The sequence below is a fragment of the Lepidochelys kempii genome, chromosome 10 (assembly GCF_965140265.1).
Source record: "Lepidochelys kempii isolate rLepKem1 chromosome 10, rLepKem1.hap2, whole genome shotgun sequence".
Classification (NCBI taxonomy): domain Eukaryota; kingdom Metazoa; phylum Chordata; order Testudines; family Cheloniidae; genus Lepidochelys; species Lepidochelys kempii.
The window spans coordinates 64,165,028-64,188,978 of record NC_133265.1 but is presented as its reverse complement, the minus strand read 5'-3'; the positions used below and the strand labels follow the sequence as shown (position 1 = coordinate 64,188,978).

Below are 23,951 nucleotides of genomic sequence, written 5' to 3'. Positions count from 1 at the left end.
TTTGTGTGCAATATGCCTACAGTTTAAGATGGTGTACATGAGATTTATGTAAATAATTATTAGGATGAACTTTGAGGACATCTGTACATATAGACCACAAATCCTTTGTGCAAAGTATAAGTCACCAGGTTTCATACTGAACTTACACATCCTGCCCTCTCCTTCCAACCTGGGACCAGGAAGAAAACAACCCCGTAGCTGCTCCGTGGCTTCTACGTACAGTTCACAGACCTGCAGACTACAATCTTGCTCCTACTTCAACACTGGCCCAACCAGCCTCATGAAAGCGGCTGCACTGCTGTGAAGAAAGCCACTTAACAGCAGTAGGTTTGCAGCTTGGAGAGGGTTTACAGTCTCTGCATGGCCTCTGTAATTTCTCTTTCCCCATGAAACAGAACCACAGCTCTGCTGTTCCACGGTTTTCAATCAGTGCAAGAGAAAGTGAGGTGTAAGGGACTAGGGTTCATATTAGGAACACTGGACTTTGAAACAGATCACCAGGGTGCAAGGTCCCTTCAGTGTTGGAAGCAGGAGTGTCATTTCACAATACGTGTGTGTGTGTGTGTGTGTGTGAGAGAGAGAGAGAGAGAGAGAGAGAGCACGCGCGCGCAAGCGGAGCCACAAGCTCATAGTATACAGCGAATTTTTGACCTTTTTCTGCTCTTCTCCTGTAAACTATGAAAACACCTACTGCTCTGCAATAGCCATGGTCTCTATAGAAAGTAATTATGCAAATAATATAGTCTTTATTAGATTTGTCTGAGTGGCTGTGTGTGTCAGAGACTTCAAAGCCTTGGCAAAAGACTCCATTCTAATACACTGGCACTTCAATTAATAGAAACACTCGCCCACTATTTTGGACCACATTTGGTCACTTTTAATAATGGTATCATTTGCCCAAGAGTATGCTAGGGTTTTTCTTTTTAAATAATACCCTGATTAGCAAACCTAAAATCAAGGACACACAGTTTGGTTTCAAAGACATCATCTGTAGTATCTTACTGTGTGCAGACCAGTGTGAAGATAAACCCTTCATTAGGAACAGGAACTGTGTACTGAAATGAGGGATCAAAACTGCCTAATACTCTGTGTAGCTGCAGCCTGCAACTGACTTTCTGTGGGCTTCTTCGTTTCTGCTCCAGCAGAAAGTGTCGTGAGCTACCAAAGTCTACATAAAGAGTGTACAGGAAGTTTGGCATCTCTGCACTTCCTGGATGACTTACCCGATAGCACAGCTTCCCTTTTTAAAAGATCCTTTACTGAACTAAAACACTATTAAATTAAACAAACTATACCAGATACAATAGTTGACTTAACAGCCCTTCAGGCTGCCTAAACACAACATATTTCTATCAGCCTATTCAGCAATCTTCCTGATCTGCTGTATTGCAAACCCCCAAGGCAAGTCCTTGTCTGCAACAGACCATTCTGTCTCATGATCAATAACAGGGTCAGATTGTGACTTGTTTCACCTTGTGTGCCTACTCTCATTTCATTTGTCTCAGCCAATGGTTCAGGTATCTTGAGCAGATGTCTACTATTGTTTTGTAAGATTTTGCCTTCATCTGTGAACACTAAGTTTGAGAGAGGTGACTTCTCTAATCACTGTAGCTTTCCCTGGGCAGTGCCCACCCTGCCATATTCTTAATTTTTTCATATTTTTGCCTTATTCATATTTTTTTAACCTGTGGAAGAGGTCTTGCTCCTTCAGTGTAATATTTTGACTGACTTTGCTTTCCTAGACTTTTCCTCACTATTACAGACTCCTTAGTCATCCTGTTATTGTTGTCGTCATCAAGTATTTATAGGTATTTCTTGTAGAGGAATTCAGCAGGTGATATTCCACATTGTAGAGGTGTAGCTCTGTAGTTCAGTAATACTAAATATGGATCTTCTCTTGCATCCATGGCTTTTTTGAGCAAATTCGTCACCGTACGTAGTCCACATTCCACAAATTCACTGTTTTGAGGATATTTGCGAACGAATGTCTCGTGGCAAAAATCATACATTTTAGAAAAAGTCCAGGAATTCCCTATTCTTGAACTATGGTCCCCTGTCAGTTATTCCTGTTAGAATTTCATGACATGCAAATACAGATTTAATGTACCTGACAACTTTTGCTGCTGTGGTATCTTCAAGTGTGACTGCTTCTGGGAGAGGGGTAAAGTAGATCATTGTAACCAGGTGGTGATATCTCCCCAGGCTGAATATGTCATTCTAATTCAGTCTCACGGAACTGCACAGTATCATTGGTTCCTTCTGCTGGGAGTTGCTGTACTTCTGATATGTTTTCACCATTTCTTTGATGTCACTGTTCATCTGTGGCCAAAATATAACTCTGAACACTCCTTTTTGCTTTGGTCATTCCCAGGTGCCCTGTGTGTATTCATTCCAATAGATCCTCTCATCACTGTGGTAATCACAGTCTGTCTCCTTGAAGAGCATGCTTGAGATCACTGACAGCTCATTTTATAGTGGGACTAAGAAGGTGGGAAATCTTGATTTTTTTCTCGTGTTTTACACATTGCTTGTGTCACTGCTTAAAGAATTCCATCTTTAGCTGTTTCTGCTTCCATTATCCCATATATCTGGAGATCAGGACCAGCTCTAGGCACCAGCAAAGCAAACATGTGCTTGGGGTGGCACATTTCCAGGGATGGCATTCCGGCCATCTTTTTTTTCCCCCCAGCCCCGCTCAGCCAACCAATGAGCCCCTGTGTGGGGTGGGGCGGTGGGCTCAGCACGGGGGTCCCGGCCCTGGCCCCCTGCCACCTCGGGAGTGGGGCGATGCAGCTCCTCCCCACCTGCCCGCCCCTGCCACATGTGTCACAAGTGGTGGAGGAGCCAGAGCCGAGCCCAGGATCTGGTCTGTCCCCCTCCCCACGGCTGACCCACCCCCCGAGCTGCTCTGTTGGTTACTGTCCCCTCTGCAGGGGTGAAGCCAGGTCTGAGATCGGGCTGGGGGCCCACGGGCGGGATGTACAGCCCTGAGCACCTCACTACAAACACTGCTATAGCATTATGCATTCTTTTAACATTACCAGTATCAGTGGCTTCTGGTGAGCTCAAGTTCTCAAAACTGAAAATTACTAAAAAATTATTTGAGGTCCACCATGTCTCAAAATCGTTTGTCAGGACTTGCATTAATTTCAGTTGAAAAGTACCATTGCACAAAATTTAGATTTCACTGAATTATTAAGAGACTACGCAAGTATAAAAACCAGAAACATTCAGTTCATATAAATTCTTTTAATTTATGAAAAACTGGGCGCACTGGAAGACACTAACATTTTTCATTACAGTGTATAGTTGAACCCAAATTCTTTGTAATTGTGATTTTATTAAAATTAAATGAGTACACTAGTAGGAAATTGTTTTATTTCACTAACTACAAATTCTCTGGTTTTCATTTTTTTTTAAATTTTAAACAGTCAAAAAAACCCAAAACAACAACAACAAAAATTGCAAAGTGCAAACAGGTGTAAAAAGCCAAAAAAACAAAAGGGGGTGGGGTGGCGGGGGGCAGGCCAAAATTTGTTTTTGCTTGGGGTGACAAAAAACCTAGAACCGGCCCTGCTGGAGATACAGCACATGACACTTATATGTTCATATGTACGTTTACTGCTTGTTCCACATTACCAGGCTGAATACTGTCCGATGGAGCATATGCTCTTGGGAATGTGTCCGTCTTTGCTAAGTGGTGTCCCAGCTGGAACTCTCAGGTCACAACATAATTCTGTATTTTCAAAAGTAGTCACTGCATTCTTGGGTACTCTATCCCTTTGTGTGTCCTGCAGTCAGTGGTTTGTACTCTATTTTGAAGCTATGACCATATAGAAAATCATGAAATATTTACATCTGGTGTAATGATGTACATGTCTCTTATTCAGTTCATAGTTACATCTTCTCTGTGTCTACTATAGCCCTAGATATATGTGAGGCTGGGAACCAATCAGCTCCATGACACTAATAGTATTGCTCCCAACCCTCCTTTTGAGATGTCTGTGGAGAGTTTGGTGTTTTTAAAGAGGTCAAAAAATTGCAGCACTGGAGCGGATGTCAGACTGTGCTTTAAATCACTGAACTCCTTTTCATGCTCTGGTATCCATTCCCCATTGTGACCTTGTGGAGGAGATGTCTTAGGTGAGTTGCATGAGCAGTATAGTTAAGTATGAATTTGCTGATATAATTCAACATGCCTACCAGCCTTTGAATTCGTTTTTTATCTTCAGGTCTTGGCATGTTCACAGAAATGTAGGGCTGGAAGATACCTCCAGAGGGCATCTAGTTCATCCCTCTGCACAGAGGCAGGACCAAGTGCACCTAGACCTTATCAGATAGATATTTATCTAACCGGTTCTTAAAAACCTCCAGTGACAGGGATTCTACAACCTCCTTTGGAAGCCTGTTTCAGTATTTAACTATCCTTATTGTTCAAAAGCTTTTTCTATATCCCTTGCTGGAGATTTAGCCAATTACTTCTTGTCCTACCTTCGATGGACATGCAGAACAGTCAATCACCATCCTCTTTACAAGAGTCCTTACTATATTAGAAGATGTATCAGGTTGCACCACTCTCAATCTTCTTTTTTCAAAAATAAAGATGCCCAGTTGTGGGTTCCCTCTACTCCCTAGTATTCAGTATTGCCTGAATCTTTGATTCATCAGGCAAGAAACCTTTTGAGGTCAGTCTCTCTCTCTCAAGTGTGTTATTTCCGTGGTTTGAAATTGGCCTTATTCAGTTTAAGGTTATTAGCTCTCTCAACTTCCAGTTTGCTCCTCAATGGCAGTGCTGCCCCAAATTATATCATCAATGTACAAGGTCATGCCTGCTCATCCCTCTAGCATCTGGATTACTGTACAGTGAAATACTTCTGGAGCCAAACATACTCCTAAATGCTGTCTTAGGAAGCAGTATCTGCGAAACGGTGCTGATCTTGTAGCTCCCAGTGTCTAAGGGGATCTGCCAAAATCCTGCTGCTGCATCTAATTTGCTGAAGAATTTCACTCCTGCCATTTCAGGCAATAGTTCACTTCTTGCGGACAAGTGGGAGTGTTCTCTTCATGTTCCATACACAGCTGCATAACAGCCATAGTGGCTTTTAGATACAGTTCAAATTGCTGTCTGAACCTCTGTCTGAGCCAGGCATAGTCAGCATTTCCCCTGAATCTCAGGGCTGGTGGGAGGATTTACTTGCAGTAGCACAGGGGCTGTAGCAGCCATTTCAATGTTACCCCTCCGACTGGGTCTCTCAGAACACTGTGCCTTCCACCCCGGTACCACAGAGTATCTTACTGATGACCGCTGTCAAGATTAAACCCTTTATTATGAAGGAGCTATGTACAGAAATGAGGCAACTAAACTCCCCATTGCTCTGTGTAGCTGCAGCTGGTGATGGCCCTGTCCTGAGCTTCTTTGTTTTGGCTCCAGAAAGGAAGTATAATAGGCTACCAAAAGCTATATCTAGAGTATAGAGGAAGTGTGGCATCTCTACACTTCCTGGAGCACTTTATCTATATCATATCATCCTTGCTATAGGGTGGTGATAATGGACTTAATCCCATGAGATGGTGAGAACCCTGTGCTTCCATTAGTGAATGGGAGTAGAGAGCAGCCAGCACCTCACATGGGTGGATTCACTGCTTCTAGGATTACTGCTTATCAGAAAATGGATAGGAAGAATATTGGTCTTTAATCTTAAGAGTGAAGTGGAACTTAACTAGTTACGCCACTGCCCACTTTGGGTGGGAGGTGCTTGAGGATGGACTGCATGGATGGGCCTTCACCCCAGGGATAGCTCACACAGTACAGGCATCTGTATCATGGTTATAGGGCTAACTACACTTCAGTCTCCTTTCTGGGATCACTGAGCGCACTTCCTTAGGTGTCAAACCTCATGAATTTACCTATCTTAGGGTAGAAATTCACAATTCTTCCACTCTGACATCAGTCCCTGGGCTACAGTACCTTGAGTATCCACCCTGCTTACCCACCTGCTGTTCTTCCCTTTGGAGTTTGTGACCAGTGGTCTACACTGATCAGGTAGCTTCTTAAGCCAAAGCCTTTAGCAGTAGGACTAAACCATAAGAGAAAACGGTTTTTAAAACAATGGTTTACATGTGTATTTTACCTAAAGTATTCCAATGGTAATTAAGCAAGCCTAACTTCTTCAGACTCCCCCAAATTCCTGTGTCTCAGTCTTATTCCCCTTAACATCTACTGCCCATCTCTGGAGATGGCCCCCCTCTCTAAACCTGGATCCTGTGCACAGCAAAGGGAAGCTCCTTGCACCTTCTCCCCATGCATAGCCATGCAGCACCAAAGGCTAGTTTGTGAATCTGCCACATGTACTTGTAGCCTCAATTTCAATGATTACCTCAATACAGAAATCAATATAATTTTCTTTTAAAAAGTGGTGTAGGAAATAAAACCAAAAATAAATAAACTAGGAGAAAAGAGAGTTACAAATCAAGTCTTCAAACCTAATAGGATTCTTTTTTCTTCCTTAATTGTAATCCCTAATTGTAATCACATTTGAGAACTGGCGATGGATTTTTTTCTCAGTTGACATGACACATGATGTGGTAGATGCTACAATGTTTTCTCCTGTGAACTACATGTAGCTGAGATCTCCAACAGTTATGCTACAAAGCCTGCTTCAGTCTACTTATCCTTTCTTAGTGCTGTCACGATCTTCCTTAGAGGAAAGAAGGAGAGATGTAAGGGGACTGTTTCATGTTCACTTTATGAATGAATTTAGTTATGCAATATCTCATAAAATGAGAATACCTTCTTGTGATGTGTGCTGTGAGCATTTCTGGTGCCGATAAAATGAATGAGACTTTTCTGACAATGTGGTGCAATGACACTATGTTTTCTATTAATTTATTATAAATCACTGTGCTAATCTTTGTAGATTTTAATCAGCAATGAGTTGTGTGAATGAATACGGAGCTTAGCTTCTTTTATTTGTGAATACTACTACAAAATCCTATAGATTTTTTTTTTTTTAACAAGTGGAAGAAAGAACGGTTTGGGACTTTCATTTTGGTAAGTGTGGCAGATTCTGATCTCAGTTACACCAACATAAATTTGGAGTGATTCCACTGACTGTAATAGACTTACTTCACACTTACACTGGTGTCACAATGATTGTCTCTACCTGGCTAAAAGAAATGTTACAAATATGAATATTCAAAATCTTTCAACATCACTTCAACTGAACAACTGAATGGTTGAAAATCAGTCCTTATAAAAACTTCATGCTCTTTTTTACATTATTTTCAAAGACTTCATTTTAGTTTCCTCCATAAATCTTTGTAGACCACTGATTTGTCAGTTTTTTTTGGCTCCAATGTATCCCATGGGTATTTAAACAAAGAAAATGGTAAGTAAATGGGATACTAGTTTGTAGTATGTGGAAGTCAGTACAACTGTTTTTCCTATCAACATATGTACAGATATATAGAGCTTCTTCATATTCCAGATGTTTAAGCATATGGAGAGAAGAGATTCAATGAGTTGGAACCGCTTGATACAATTATTCTGGTGACAAACTCTCTAGCTATATAGTTCATTGAAAATTTTCTAGCATTGCCAAAGTAGCTGCAGTTGCCATTCACAGATGTGCCCACACCTGCATTTCCACCCATACCATTTATTACACTAGAAAAGAATAATAAGTTTAAGAAATGAGCCATGTGCCATATGTGGTCTATCCTCCCACTGATGAGCAAATGATTTATGTGGGTAACTCCCACTAAGAGAACAGATTAATTGGAAAATTACTTGTGAATCAACTGGCTTTCAGACCTTTATGTATGGATAACAGCCACCAGTTTTTATGACACATCCAATTTTGTAAATTCAAAATAATATTTCATCCAAGAGTCATTTTTGTATCGTAGCAAAATTCTAGGATTTTTGGTGTCACATAAAGATATCGGGCACATTATTCACTGCAAAGTTGCTATCAAATATTTGGCCCATCTGTGTATCAGTATAACTTCAAGACACTACAGGATGTCCATGTACTTATAACAATCTCATAAGCTAAGCAATACCAGTCTTATTATTTGATTAGGAGAAGTCAATGAAAATCTAGGCTCGGTAGGTAGAAAGTATATTGTTCCAAATGCAGGAGGTAGTACTGCACTCTCTGAGTAGGTACTGATTGAACAAATACCCTATTATAATGCTAAAGGGTCAATACTATACTTTAAGTTCCAACTTTTAGCAGAGACATCTATTTTTATGTCTCTGCTAACATGATCATTAAAGCTCCCACGGAATTTTTCATAAGAGCTGTTGTGTCCTAGCCAAATTCCAACATTCTGCCTACCTAAAATGATCCTATATTGTCAGCTGGATAAAGTAAATGCTTTCTATTTACTATTGTGTAGTATTGTTACATGGTATTGAAGAGCTGCCCTGTTTCATTTCAAAGCTGGCTGCATTTCAATAATGGGTTAAAACATAGAACACTACCTTGTCACTATTGTGGCAAAAATAATTATATAAAATATAAGTGGTTATTATTGTCTTTTAGTACTCTGCCTTTTTCCTAATCCGAATTTTGCCTAAATCAAAAATTTGAGAATTTTTATGAATTTATGAACATGCATAATAAATATGGTAATGGTCACTCCTGAACAAGTTTTAATAAGCCAATATAGGTGCTAGGCAATCGTAATAATTATCCTTGAGAGGTAATTACTCATTTAGTGATTTTTTTCTGATAATGGAAGTTCCTCAAGCAGCTCACGATTTCTATTAATTTCTTTGTTAATCAAAATTACTCAATTGTTTTTGCAACTTTTAAAATAAATTACACTGTGCATTGATCACAAACTGTTCCCCAAAAATGTTTTAAACTTCATATTCAAAATTTGAGTGGTGTGGGTTAGGTGTTGTTGATCTGTAAGTCACCTTGTACTGTTTCTGTTCTCTGAGTGTATGAAAATAAATCAGGAGCATGCTTTGAAGAAGCTACTGGGCTCTGTATGTGTTTGGGAAAGGTAGAAAATAAGCAGGATTAGGGAATATTAAAACTTTTTCCATTCTGAGCCACAGTACTGTCTCTAAACCTTATTCCTGGGGCGGGGGGAGGGGGGTAATGGGGATGGGGTGGAAATGGGCAATTAAACCAAAAAAGGATCTGACCACAAACTTCACAACTATGACCATATTTACACAGACTTAAATTTTGTGACTGTGATATGAGAAAATTAAGTTTAAATTGTACCCCAAGCAAATAAATCTACTAGGAGTCTGGCAAGGGGTTTTGCGAACCCCATCCCTTTTGCTCATCTACTGTATACTTTTGATTCAAATAGTCAAGCTTATGAGCTAGAAATGAACTTCCCACATCATTTGTGTAAGAATATCCAATATAAATTCTTTTTTAAATTCAAGCAACTGCTTATGGAAAATATTTTATGATATTCATCTGGCTCTGCAGTCCAGAAAGGAGGACTACAAAACCTACATATCTATTCTAAAAGTGTAACGTTAGCTAAGAGTTTGAGCTTATGATTAATATTGCTGTTTGTTACCTTCTCTGGGAAGACCATGTACAACCACAGTGAAGATTTTGCTGTCTTTCAAGTAGAGAGAGAAGCCAGTTCAGGGAGAAACAGTGAAAAGTTTCAGAGTTAAATTTGCCTACATGCTGTACAGAAGTGTCCTTACCAGTCTTGCATTTTCCCTATAGTCTGTCCAAGGCAGGTAGCCTAGCCTACAAATCCATGATGTCCACTAAATCTGATGACAGTCTTATTAAATTACCTGAACAATTGTAAAACATCATAGCATTTCACCAGAACTTAGACATGTAAGCAAGTTATGAAATCAGAATCTGCTCCTTTTGGCAGGTTCTCCTCAGCACGTTATTCTACTTATTAAAATGTTGACTGATTTCCTGAGGTTTGAGAGTGGGGGGATGGGGGGACAGGATAAAAATATGCTGTTCTAGCAGTCTCTTCCCCACTCCCCAAAATAACGGTTCTCTTTCTGGACCCATTTCCACACTTGATTACCTCCTAATTCCAACTGCACAGGAGTTTCACGGCCTTGGCAGCTTCCTAGCTAGTCTCTCCCTGCAACTACATCACAGAACTGCTATAAAGAAGAACAGGAAATTCTCTCCATCCCTTCTTTGCACACCATTTGACTTCCTCTCCAGAGACAGCAGAAACAAGTAAATAACCCTTCCTCTTTTTCAATGGAGAAGACAGAGGAAAAATAAGGTAATTTTTCCATTTCCTTAGGATCACTATTATGAAATGGCTGATAATAATGTATGGGAAGCTGCATTTATGAACTGTTATCTATTCAATTTCCTACTGTAATGGTGCATTGTATAAATATTACATTTCTATACTTACTGTAGTTAATTAAACCCTTTAAAATGTGACAGAAAATAAATAGGAGATTATATCAAATAAAAGGCTTTGGAAATCTGAAATGCAGTTTTTGGGTAAGGGGGGAAACACCCTACTGATAAACACATTTGACCTTTTTTGTGTTTCATTCTATGCTGTTTGCTCCAACTTAGATCTCTGCCATTTTATGTTGTTGGTTACTAATACTGGATTTTTTCACTGAATAGTTTAAAAGGTCCACACACATTAGAATTTTTGTCTTGTATTACTCAAACTGAATATTAATATATAACATAATAAAAATATTATGGCTTCAAAGTAATACAACAACATTTTCATATCTTTTCTATTACAGACATACCACTCTTCTGTTCTACCCCACTACAAAACATTCTGAGTAGAAAGGGATGGCATACATTTCTGTTTGTAAAAGGAGCTCCATTCACATTTCCATGGTGACATACACAGCTCTTTTCTTTGTTACTCCGGAGTAAAACGTGCAGGATCTCTGCCACATACTAGAAATGCCAGTACTTGCCATTTTAATTGCAAAAAGTCCTTCCCCCCTTCTAATTCTATTATTTTTGTCGTGCTTGCTTGCCAACTTCCTTGGAATAACTGGCTCCCTCACAATACCCAAGTTCTAGCTGAGAGGGCAGGAAGCATAGCCTTCTTCAAAGCAACTGCACTGGCTCAAATCCTGCAGCCCTCAGTTTTTACTAAATCCTTACTCACACAAAACTCCCTTGATTACAATGTTTGCGGTGTTGGTCCCAGACTAGGAGAGAGACAAGGTAGGTTACAGTGGGAATTTTGACGGAGTAAAAACGGTGTCATGACTAAGATCTGGCCCACTACAAAGGCATACAAAGGTTATAAAGGCATCAATGGGACTATTTATGTGAGTAAGTATTATTCCACCTAAATAAGGACTGCAGAATCAGGATTACAGTGTTCAATTAGCATGGTCCTGGAAACCAAATTTTCCATCCCTAATACTATGTTAGTTTACTACTGGCCTATGGAGAGATGTCTTAGGAAGACTTCAGCTTGGGAGTCTGTTGTTGCATCTCAGTTATAATAATCATCATTTTTATGCATGTAGGCATTCAGCTGAAAAGGAAACAAACAGTTGTTGGTTTGTCTTTCTATGCTCACTCCCCAGGTTACAGACCGCAGTAAAAATACTGGGACAGATTTTCAGTTGGCATAAATTAGCATAGCTCCAGCTAAGAATCTGGCCCATTTTTTTCTTTTAATATTTCATCGTGTTCTCCTTTTTAATGGAATGCTAATTCTTCCTGCACTGCAAATGCAATATTCCCTTTTCTCTACTAAGTCCGGATCATTTTCCTGTAGTTTTTCAGAGAGTGAAACCTGAGTCCTGTTGTGTCAGCCTTAAAACTCAAATCAACCATATGCACATTTCTACAGCACATTTTGTACAAATGCCCTAGGGCAAATGCACAAAGATGTAAAATACAATAAAATAAATATTTAAAAAGCTAAATAAGACAAATGGATTTTTCATTTTGACCTAAAAATAGACAGCATTTTGGAGTTATAAAACATAAAGGAATCACATTTCATTGCTGTGGAGTACAGTGAGTAAATGGATATGATCCATTAGATTGTCTGTACAAGTAGAATAGATAAAAGCTATTTAAGAAGAGGAACAAAGCCCCTTGATTAAGTCTCCAAAAGACAGAACCAAGACATACAAAGCCTTGTAAGTTGGTATCAGGATTTTAAAATCTAACGTATTATTACTGTAGACCAATTAGGTTCTTTTCAAATAGGGGTAATACAATGGAAAGACTCACCTAGTCTGGGAAGCTATTTTCAGCACCTGATGAATTCTGTACTTAAAAGCAACATTCAAGGGAAGTTGCTGGAATACTCACAAATAAAAAAACGGAAGCAGCCAAGTTAAGATGAAGTAAAGAATATACATAAATTCTCTGTTTTTTTAAAATACCGGGCTTAATTGCCTTTTAGAAGGTTCAAAATAGAAAGCATAGATGGTAGGGAAATGCATTTCCATCAGATAATCACTTTTTCAACTGACTTGTGTGCATTCTGCAGAGCTCACATTTGCTTGCATAAATTAGGTAGCGAGGCATACAGCTATCGGGCGTTCATGTACTAGTTTGAGTGTGTGCATGAAAAAACACGGACAAACAAAAATGTTGCAAGCCATCTACTGGAGGCCAGTTGTAGATTTGGCCCTGATTTTGTTCCTGTGTTTAAAAGGGAGGTGATATTAAAATTGCTGTTTTTTGTTTTCACCTTTGCTTTATGCACCAGTATTACTGATGTAAACCCAACCCAGAGGCTATTGCTAACCTGGTAAGTGATGTTGCAGAATCAGCAGAGAGAGCACAATATAAAAGCAACTGGCTAAAATTTTTTGTTTGAATTTTCTTTTTTTAAAAATTGATGGTCTTTTTGTCAGAATGGAAATTTCTGCAGGAAGTGTCAACAAAAATGTTTTGGAAGGGTTGTTAAGAAACTGAACCCCACCCCCTAAAATGATTTTTATTATTACAACTATTTTCAATGATTAATCCCCCAGACAGAATTTTTTGTTTTTTTCAATTTTATGACAAAAACCTTAACTTTTGAAGAAAAACATCAATGCAAAATGATCATTTTTGTTTTTGTTGAAGGTTTGCAGGGGAACAAACAAACACACCAAAAACAAAAAAAACCCCAAACATTTTCTAACCAGCTCTTCAAGTAATCCTTGTTGTGAGTCTCTAAAAAGGAAGCCAAATTTGTGTGTGTCAAATATTGTTTTAATTTCTTGATGACAAGCAGGTGGATATAAATTTAAACACACATCTGGATGATTTTCCAGTTCAGAACATAATATTTTTGGCCCAGATAACATATGTAGGGAAAGAGAATGGTCTCTTTAAAAGATGGCATTTAAGTTTATAATTATTTCTTTTGAGTTGCACCAGACATGATATCCCTTTTAGACTTTTGGCAGCCTTTGATACTGCTGATTACAATGTTATTTTAGTTTACTTCCTGTCTATTACGGTACTGTCTGGAATAAGGACAGGCTCACTTCCTCTTAGTGATCAATAGTGACATCATTAGAGGCCTTTACTTCTGAGTCTCCTTAGAGTGTACCACATGTTTTAATATTAGGATTTTGGGCTAAAAGTAAGTAGTGATTCTTTGGTGCCCTACTTGAAAGACTTAAAAGGGTCTGATTTTTTTTTTTTTTTTTTTAAAGTGCTGATGTGGTTCTGGATGCTGATGATAGAATGTTCCTGAGCTTTAGAGGTTGTCTCCAAAATTGCCTCCCAATAATTTGGTTGATTTTATGGCTGTCTTGTTTGTTTTAATTTTTGTGCCCAAACCTAGACATTGCATGATTAGCATTATATACCATTTATTTTATATATATATATAAAAATACATATGTATGTAATGAGCCAGATTCTTGGCCCTTTTTAAATCTCCTTTGCACTGTACCGCATGGAATTGCTCTGATGTAAGGAAATCACCTGGTGGCTTTTAACTTGATTTATGTCACCTGATCCCTCTGCTCTTTGCTTAGCGGTATACTTGGAAGACTGGGTTGTGGTGAGGGCCAGAGAGTCCTGCCCTCCAGCAATCTGGGCTGCTGGATTATTTCTGTTGCCGTAAATTGGAGTAAACACAGAGTTGCTCTAGCTTATGCCAGGGGCTACTTCAGACCCCAGGAAGCACAGGATCTGGGGAGGCGTACAAATTATTTAGAGCCATCTTTCCCATCATGCTCCATTACTCCAACTGTGAACCGAGCACAGATGAGGATCCAATCCCATTAGTTTTTATTTTAAAAAAAAGCAAAGAAAAAAAACACCTTGTATATAGGCGATTAAGTAAAAGACTGCAACATTTTCATTCTTGAAATTGTGCAATTCCATATATTTTTGTTAGCACCCCCAACAAAGTTTCCAAGGCCAATTTCCAGCACTTGTTTGATGGCTGCACTTGGTATCAGAAAATTAGAAAATGTGATGCCACTTTTAGCAAACTAGTAGCAGTGATTGTTCAAACAGTTTAACACTCACAGCTAGTTTAAATTAGATTACAAACATTATTTAAACAACAATGCCTGACAGGGAGCATCTAGCACCAGGTAATGGAAGGTATCAGAGTGAACAGAAGGCAAGATCTGAAAGGCATAACTACTATTGTAAACTTCAGTTTTCAACACGAATTATACAGGACTAAAGATTCTATTTTCTTGTGGACGTTTACTATAGTGTAATTTCTGCTAGATAATGAATCAGTCTTTCCAAGGGAAAAGTCAATATTTAATATCCAATGTGTTCTGGTTTATAGGACGTATTTCAGTCAAATAATAGCAACTTAGACCAAATTAGGGCATTTCCCCCCCTCCCCCGCAAAAAAGACTGGATATGTGCCATGAATACAAAAAAATCCCCACAGTTTACTGTAATAGATTCATAGCAGCACTCGAAACTGCAGACTTAATATCAATAAATTCATGGTCCTTAGATTCAATAAAATGTTTGTTTCTCTTATAAATGCAAGCATAAGACTCTACAGTTTTATCCCATAAAGGCCTGTGTTTTCGTAACTGACAAACATTCTGAAGTTTATCTTCTAACATTTCTAGATCATTCAAATGTTTTGTTATTATTAAGGAAAGTTTCCACTTGTAAGTTGACAATGGCTCAGTAACCGCACAGTTTTACATTTCTGCACTCCTGCATATTTGTAGTTTCATGCCCTCTGAGACTATCTCACAGAAATCTCAATTTTTGTAAATTAAAACCTATACATTAAACTGATTTGTGATTATTATGGCTAATAATAATAATAATACTTGGTATGTAGAGAGCCTGCTCTCCTTTTCAAAAGTAAGTCTCTGATTCTGGATTTACACCAGTGGAACAAAGCCAAATTTGGTTCATACAGCCCTTTACATTTGAGGCCATCAAAGCATATTAAATAAGACTTGCAGTACCCTGAGTGGAAGTGAAATATTATCCCCATTTCATGGATGAGGAAACTGAGGCACATAAAGAACCTATGTCAGAAATAAAATCCAGATCTCCTAGCTCCCAGTTATGTCTCAGTATTTTTAAAATCAGGAACACCAGGCAGGGGTACTTTCAGATAATAAGTTTGGTTTCAGCCAATATCAGCTTTCTGATGTGCATTTATTTTGTTCGTTCTTCCTTCTGTTCTCATTAGATGTATTTTATTGAAGGTTAAGCCCATGCCATTTTTAACTCCATCCTTCCCTCCTCCAGCTGCTCAGTTCCAACTCGGAGATGACAATTTATAGAGAAAATCGTTTTGTAAAGCAAAATGAAGTAATTGTTCAAAACAGAGATTGCTCCTTTGGATATAACATGAACAACAGAAGCAAGCAGCAGATAGGATGGTGATAAGGTTAACAATGGTGGGTTGTTACACAAGGTTTTTAATAACACTCATATTAATATTAAATGAAATATATAAAATAAGGACCTAGGTGTAGCATCAAATAACTGGGGGGAGGAGGGAAGAAACAGACATTATGGAGAGGGGTTGGTGAGACAGGCAGCAAATTTTCTTTAAAAAAAGATTTAAAATAAGTAGTAAATTAACTATGGCATCATACGTTATTCTTGCTAATGTTTCAGTGCTATTACTCTGACCAGTGGAAATCATTCACTGTCCTTACAAATACTTCAACCATGAATGCAATTATCTAGCAGCTTTCTAAAAATAATTAAAATGTAAGGGCTTGGCTAATTTGAGATACTCCCATATGGTTCCCTGCATAGCCTGAAAAACCTCTTACAATGTATGAGCACACACACACAAAAGCAGATTTTACAAGATACCTGGCAGTGTACCTATAGATTTTGGATTAAGAGGTACCTCCTTACATGTAATTACAGTATTTCGAGCTGTTAGGAAGAATCTTTGCTTCTGAAAGTGTTAAAGACAGTTACATATTTTACTGAGCACACATTTCATACTTGCATTACAAGAGTCATATTCCAGCTCTGCATTAGTTTACAGCAAAACTATTGGGAGATCAGATCCCAGCTGTGAAGGTCCCCACAAAAAGACCAGCAAGGAGGTGACTACTAAGATAGATCAGTTAATGTGCATGCTAAAATATACTGGCAATGACCCTTGTCACCAGATCATTCTCACTCTGTGCAACTGGCTCCGGGTGATCGATGGAGAGTGGAGTGTTTGAGAAGGGCTAGAAATGGGGTGCAACAGGAACAGGGGAAAGTAGTTGAATCTCCGAAGATCTCCCCCCCCCATCTCCACCACCCCAACTTCGCTGCTTATAACAATATAAACGAGGCTGCCTTCATCCTTATAAAGTTAGGGACATATAGGGCTTGATTCTCCTCTTACAATAGTGTAACTGGAGTAACTCTGATTAGTCAGTGGAATCCTGGTATACAAGCAGTTCAAGTGGGACGAGAATCATACATTAACAAAAATTTTGAGATGATTTGCACATAACCTGCAACAGGGCTGGCCTTACCATGAGGCAAACTGGAGGTGGCCGCCTCAGGTGCCAGATTGTGGGGGTGTACCACTAGGACCCAGAGTGTAGAAAATTGTGTCTACAGCTGATGCATACGTATTCTCTCTGCTCTAGATCCACAGAGATGGTGGAGTGCTGTGCTGGAGGAAGGAGACATAACAGGCAGGCAGGAGAAAAGATGAGAGGGAATAACAGAGAGCAGCAGGAGCTGCAGGGAGAGAGAGGAGGAGGAGCCTCTTATGTACCTCTCTAGCACCCCCCAGGAACCTGGATTGATTAACACCAGCTTCTCAGGGAGCTTCCTGTTTCCTGCTGCTTCCCTCAACCCACTTGAGGAGAACAGGCAGTCAACTGAAGTAGTTGGAGCCAGTTAGGCCTTTGAGATGCTGATATCTTCCCTCACTCAGGCCCTGCTATCAGCTTCCTTATTTGTTCCCTTCAATTGAGTGTTGAAAGCCACTATATCTGGCACAGAACAGCAGTCATGAGTGAAAGAAGAAAACGCCCCTCTGGGGCAGCATTCAGAAAAAGAAAGAAAGCAAAGGAAGCTTTTCTATCTAAGCAGGAAGGAGCTCTCCTGAGATACATAGACACAAATGTTCATAGTGAGCCTTTCGGCCCCAGCGAGGATGTGAGCGGTGAGGAGATGCCTGATCTTCCAGTTAGTCACAGTGCAGGTGACCTGGCAGCTACTGCAGCATCCATATCTCCATCTCAAACGGATGTAACCATGCACATTCCTGAAGAAAAAAAGTGTAGATCGGAGAAGAGTATGGTGGAGGCACAAGAAACAGCTGCTGCTGACCTTAGTTCCTTAAATCTAGATGATCCAGGACTGTGGGCCCACTTGAGCAGCAGCCTAAGGGACTTCCTTGTACTGCATGGGTAACAGCAAGTGAAAAACTTCATGTTCCCCAAAGATAATGAGAATAGAAGTTTCCATCCAACACATTACTGGCGTGAAATTCCCAATGGTGACAGAGTGGAGAGGCCATGGCTTATGTACTCAAAAATCCAGAATGCTGCAGACTGTTTTTGTTGCAAACTCCTCCAGTCGAATGTTCCAGCCACATTGGGTTCCACAGGAACAAAGGACTGGAAAAATCTGGCTAGAAATCTGGCATGCCATGAGAAGGCAGCAAATCATCAGAGAGCATTCCACAGGCGGAAAGAGCTTGAGATAAGACTAAGGTTAACGACCACCATAGATGATCAGCATCAAGAGAAGATTGCATCAGAGTCCCTTTACTGGAAAAATGTTCTGAAAAGGCTCATTGCCATTGTGAGAATGCTTACTACCCAAAACCTAGCACTGCGTGGCACTTCAGATCAGCTTTATATGCCAAACAATGGAAACTTCCTTAAAATTGTGGACCTGATGGTGGAGTTTGATGCTGTACTCCAGGAGCATCTAAGAAGAGTCGCCACCCAAGAAATGTACACACACCACTACCTTGGAAAAACAATTCAAAATGAGACCATACAGTTACTGGCAACAAAAGTCAAACAGAAGATTGTGGCAGATCTGAAGTCAACAAGATATTACTCTGTTATTCTGGATTGCACACCTGACATCAGCCACACGGAACAAGTGACTTTAATAGTGCGTTTTGTAACAACAACAGAACCTAGTGAAAATGTCCCTGCAATGGTGACTGTCGGAGAGCATTTTCTAGAATTTATTGACATTGATGATACTACAGGAGCTGGTATGACAAATGTGCTTCTTAAAAAGCTGGAAGATACGGGAATTGTGATAGTTGACACAAGAGGTCAGGGCTATGATAATGGTGCCAACATGAGAGGAAAGAACAGAGGAGTGCAAACACGGATCCGAGAGTTAAACCCTTGAGCTTTTTTGTCCCATGCAGTTCTCATTCATTGAACTTGGTGGTCAGTGATGCAGTATCAGCTTCTAGTAAGGCTGCTGAATTTTTTAATGTAATTCAAAGCATCTATGTATTTTTCTCTGCATCAGCTCATCGATGGCAAATTTTGAAGCAACATTTGGGAACTGACACTGAAACTACTGAGTGCCACACGATGGGAAAGTCAAGTGGAGGTGACAAAGCCTATCAAACACCAGATTGGGAAGATAGATGATGCCATAGTTGCCATTTATGGAGGATAATGCTATGACAGGAACTGTTCGTGAGAGAACAGTGGCAGAGGGAAATGGAATCACCAGAAACATACGTAACTTCACATTTCTGTGTGGCTTATTGTTGTGGCATGACATACTGTTTGAAATAAATGTAAGCAAGAGACTCCAAGGTGTTGACCTTGATATATCTGGAGCAATGGAACAACTGGACAAAACAAAGTCATACCTACAGTCTTACCAGTCAGATGAGGGATTTCAAAATGTTCTGAAGAGCACACAGAAGTTGGCAGAGAAACTTCACACTGAAGCTATTTTCCCACCCACTCAAGAATACAAGAGTCACCGAAGAAGACGACATTTTGATTACAAGGCACGGGATAATCCCATAAGAGACCCCAAACAACAATTCAAAGTTGAATTCTTTAACCAGGTGCTAGATTGTGAAATACAGTCAGTTGAAGAACATTTCATGCCGCTCAAGGAACACAGCAGTATATTTGGGATGTTGTCCGATATTCCAAAACTCCTCACTACACCTGAAGAAGACCTACACCAGCAATGCAGGGCACTAGCGACAGTGTTGACACTTGATGACATGCGCAATATTGATGCGAGTGATTTAGGTGATGAACTGAAAGCCTTTCAAGATACATTTCAACAGGGTAAACTCCAAAGGCTGTCTTGAATATATGTGCACAAATAAGATGACCGCCCTCTTTCCAAATATTTTTGTTGCTCTGCGCATACTTCTAACAATTCTTGTCACAGTTGCCGATGGAGAATGCAGCTTCTCCAAGCTGAAGTTAATAAAAACACATCTACGCTCCACAATGACCCAGGAGAGGCTGGTTGGCCTTGCAACCATCTCAATAGAGCATGAGCTGGCCCTGACTGTGGACCTCAGGAACAGTTCAAATCCTTGCAACCAAGAAGGCAGGGAAAGCACCACTTTGATTATTCAAACAGATAAAAATGCCAATGTTTACTATGCAGACAAGAAAAGTTAACTTTCGAACGCCTGAACAGCAAATGTAAGTGTTACTTAAAATTTTTGAACAAGGCATTTTAAGTTGTTAGTTCTCCTTTACTGGGGTAGGTAGCAGAGCAGTATCATGAGAGGAGTAAAACAGGAAGAAGGCAGAACTGAGACCTTTTAAAGTTTTGGTCTAAGCGAGGGGAAATGGGGGTGTCATTTGAGCTCCCTGCCTCAGGTGCCAAAATGTTGTGGGCCGGCCCTGACGTGCAAACTGTACACAGCTAAACCTGGGTGGTACAGGAGAGCCTGCACTGATCATACAAGAAGGCCATTTTCCTTGTTGATGAAGGTTAAAACCATGAGTTTTTTTTGCAAAAAGATCAGACAATTAAAAAAAAAAAAAAAAAGATTCTTGCATGGTCAAACGTAAGGCTAAAAAGCCAAAATAAACCAATGATAACCACAGTGCCAAAACAGTTAAGCAAAATCTTTAACAACAAAAAAGCAAAAAGCTGATATTTCTTTCCTGGATGGTCCGCTTCCAAGGTGCAACACTAGAAATCTTTGAATAGAAACCCAGGCATTCAATAAGAGCTTGATTATATTTTACCTACTAGGTTTAAGGGAATTTGAAGACATCTATGATTGAATATCACATAGAAAATTATGCAAAACATCAACTGCTTCACAAGATCTGTAAGGATTGGAAAGTATATTTGAGTATTTTCTGCATACCAATGACACCGCAAACAATGATTTTATTCAAGGGAAGACTGTAAATGAAAAATAAAAAGGGACCACAAATGTCAGTCGGTAGTTTGCAATAATAATTCCCCAGATAAATGGCATGAGACAAACAACAACAGAAAACAGATAAACGAAGCTTGATGAACCAGACCAAAATCCCAGGTGAAAAAGAAAGGACTGTGATTAGTAGCATTATAAGCCACAAAAAGTTTATGAACAGGTAAATGGCATCATAACTCTGTGGTAACCAGATGCAGGAAGGGCATGTCTGCATATTTGCAACCGAGTAGTTTCAACTCTACGAGCTGGTGCAAAGCCAGACTAAAGGCCTAATTCACCTCCCATTGCAGATTTACACCATTGCAACACCCATGACTTCAATGGAATTATCCAAAATTTACACCTGTGTATGTGAGGTCCATACCAGTCTAAACCAGCCCACCCAGCCGCTGCACGGCCCCTCCCGGGAGAAATGTATGCACAGCTGGACAGATAGACAGGTACAGCCCACTCCTCATGACATGTTACTCTTATTTAATGTCCTCTCCCTTGGATACAGCCGCTCGCCTGCTAGGCCTGGGAAAAGACTCTGGGAAGGCGGGTGGCTGCTGTCTGCATGTGCCCGCTGAGGGGGCAGAAATAAACCTTCAATCTTCAAAACACACTTCAACCTTCAAAACACACTGGCTTTACATCAGTATAAATTTGTGCTGGCTTTAGTGATGTGGTGGAACCATCAAGCTGGCTCTTTCCACCAACACAGGGGACATCCCTGTCTGTTGTAGAGCCAGTTTGGCTGACTCTATGACTTCCTCCACAGGAGACCCTGGTGCAGGAGGTCTATCCAGACTGCTGTTGCATACTAGCTCTTCCTGGCTGCTGCAATAGTTTCTATGAGCCGTTGGCAGCCACATAAAAGTTAGAGTGGTGCTCATCTGCATCAGGCCTCCAAGCCCTGCACTGAACTCACTTATGACACAGGGATAAATTGGCCCCACTACTTGATTGGAGTTACTCCTGAGTTTCACCAATATGAGATGAGATCTGAAAACTAAGACTTAATGATAAAATCAAATATATGCCACTGCTGCAAAAGCTGTTTCACTACGCCCTTCTTACCTGCCACTGAAATAAACAGGAGGTAAGAGACCGGACGAAAACTAACTGAATCTAGTCCAATTAATTGAGCTCTTTAATTATAATAGTAATTGCAGCCATGTTCTAATGAGGTGAAAGCTGACCCTGAGTAAGCAGGAATATAAACTAGACTGGTGAAGAGCCCTAGGAATGGATATGACTTATTTAAAGCAAGGCAAACAAGGATCAATGAATCAGCTGATTTGAGGTATTTTTCTGAATAATAAATGTAGTCTCATCATTAATGAAGTGGATAAATTTAGGGAAACAAGTTGATAATGGCAACAAAGAGAAACTGAACATCAAAACTATGGCGTGTCATAAGGCAACCCCCACCTGGGGTGACCTGTGGCAGGCTGTATCTGCCCATGAAAAGAACATAGTCACTCAGTGTGTGATACAGAGTCCACCTCTGGTCATAATTTATTCATAGTTCCCCAGAAATCTTGTAATAAAACCACTCTCCAATTCCCACAGTAAACATATAAAGATATTAGGGGTTTTCCATTACCCTCTCTGGGAACATCACTTCCAAGTCACCCACCAAAAAAGTCAATCGCAGCACTATGTTTTCAGTTCCTTTATAGCTCCTGATCCAGGTCTCCACCTTTCAGGTCCCCCAACTTGAGAGTGCTTCTTCCTACAACACTTCACTTTTACCCCAAGTGCTGCCCATCCTGCAGTGCTCCACTTCTCCAAGCTTCCCTATCTGGAGTTCTATCCCTACATGGGGACCTACCCTCCTGCAACAACCCTCTGGCTTCTGAGCTTGGCTTCCTTGACCAAGTTGGATCTTCCCCTTTTCCTAGGGGCCACTGCCAAAGCCTCCCACTTATCAGGGGTCCACAGATTTAGCCAGTGCTCACCAACAGCTTCCTCCAAGCTCCTCACTGGCGGTTCCCAGTTACTGCTCTCCTTCAGCTCTTTGCTTCAAGCAACATTCATTGGCCCTCCCTGACTCTCCAAGGCTCTGTCTCACCAGGTCTGCTTCATTCTAGGGCCCAGGTGCCCTCTCTTAAACCTAATTGGGCATCAAATGACCAGTCACAGATGCACAAGCCTCCTTCCTCTTCAGGTAAATCTACACAGTCAGCAGCAATGAGCTACTAAGCCTGGGCCTCACACTACTGTACTAAAATAGCTGTGAAGATAGCACTTTTAAGTTGCAGCAAGGTCAGCTCCCCTCCCTAGGCTTCAAAGCCCAAGTTCCAGCCTGAACCTCAATGTCTACACAGCAATTTTTAGCTAGGTAACATGAGCCTGTGAGCCCAAGTCTGTTGACCTCGGCTGAGAGCTCACTGCCATGGGCTGGACAGATGTACCCTTAAAAGGCCAGTGCCACCCTGTGACAGGGAGTTTGTCTGATCTTACTTATTTTCTTCACAAAAAACTCAGAGTTTTGTGCAAATGGGATGTTCATCAAGATTGCTGCTAGGGACGGAAGGAGACAGTTAGGGAAGGGGAGAGAGCAGAGATAGAAAGTAAGCGGCTGAAAGGAGAGGAGGGTGGGGAAGAGGAACATTAAGATGGGAGGGGAAAGCAATAGAGGAAGGGTAGTAGGTGAAAGGAAAAAAGAGTAAGATAAAATGAATAGCAGGAAGAGGAGAGGTTGCAGGGGAGGAAGAGGAGACGGATGTTGAGAGGTGTGTGTATATATACATAATCAGAGGTATGTAGCTGGAGACTGGTAGCTTCCCACCTGTACAGCTATGTGAAATTTTTCACAAAAGACCTTTTTTGGAGGGCCAAAAAATGCAGATTTGGGTTGATCAAACCTATTTGTGACTTCAGCTTGAATCTGCCAATTGTTTCAGCCAGGGGAAGGGAAAAAAAAGAAGAAGAAAGTTTCAAAAAAATTGAAAGCTTTATCTGGACAAACTGTTTTGATTTTACAGTTCAAAACATCTTTTTGCTTTGAATTTTACTGCAATTTATATTATATATAAAAAAGGTTAAAAAACCCAAAAACGAAATAAAAAGTTTTATTTCCGATTGAATGAAATGTTTTGTTTGACTCAAAATTATTTTTTTTTCTAATTTTTTGTTTCACTGGATAATTTGAAATCCCTCCC

General features: G+C 40.1%; 1 protein-coding gene across 6 annotated transcripts in view; it reads left to right on the top strand.

The window, feature by feature from the left end:
• Positions 1–9,948: 9,948 nt before the first annotated feature.
• LOC140894943 (zinc finger MYM-type protein 1-like) overlaps positions 9,949–23,951 on the top strand; it is a 90,246-nt gene continuing 76,243 nt past the window's right edge. For 4 of the 6 annotated variants that reach the window (XM_073303892.1, XM_073303894.1, XM_073303891.1 and 1 more), the window contains exon 1: positions 17,569–20,050. In XM_073303892.1, coding sequence (XP_073159993.1) covers positions 17,823–18,767 — 945 coding nt within the window. In that variant the 5' untranslated portion in view covers positions 17,569–17,822 and the 3' untranslated portion in view covers positions 18,768–20,050. Of the gene's footprint in view, positions 10,249–15,668; positions 15,821–17,568; positions 20,051–23,951 lie in introns of those variants that run through there. The other 2 variants (XR_012154002.1, XR_012154001.1) reach the window with 2 other exon arrangements.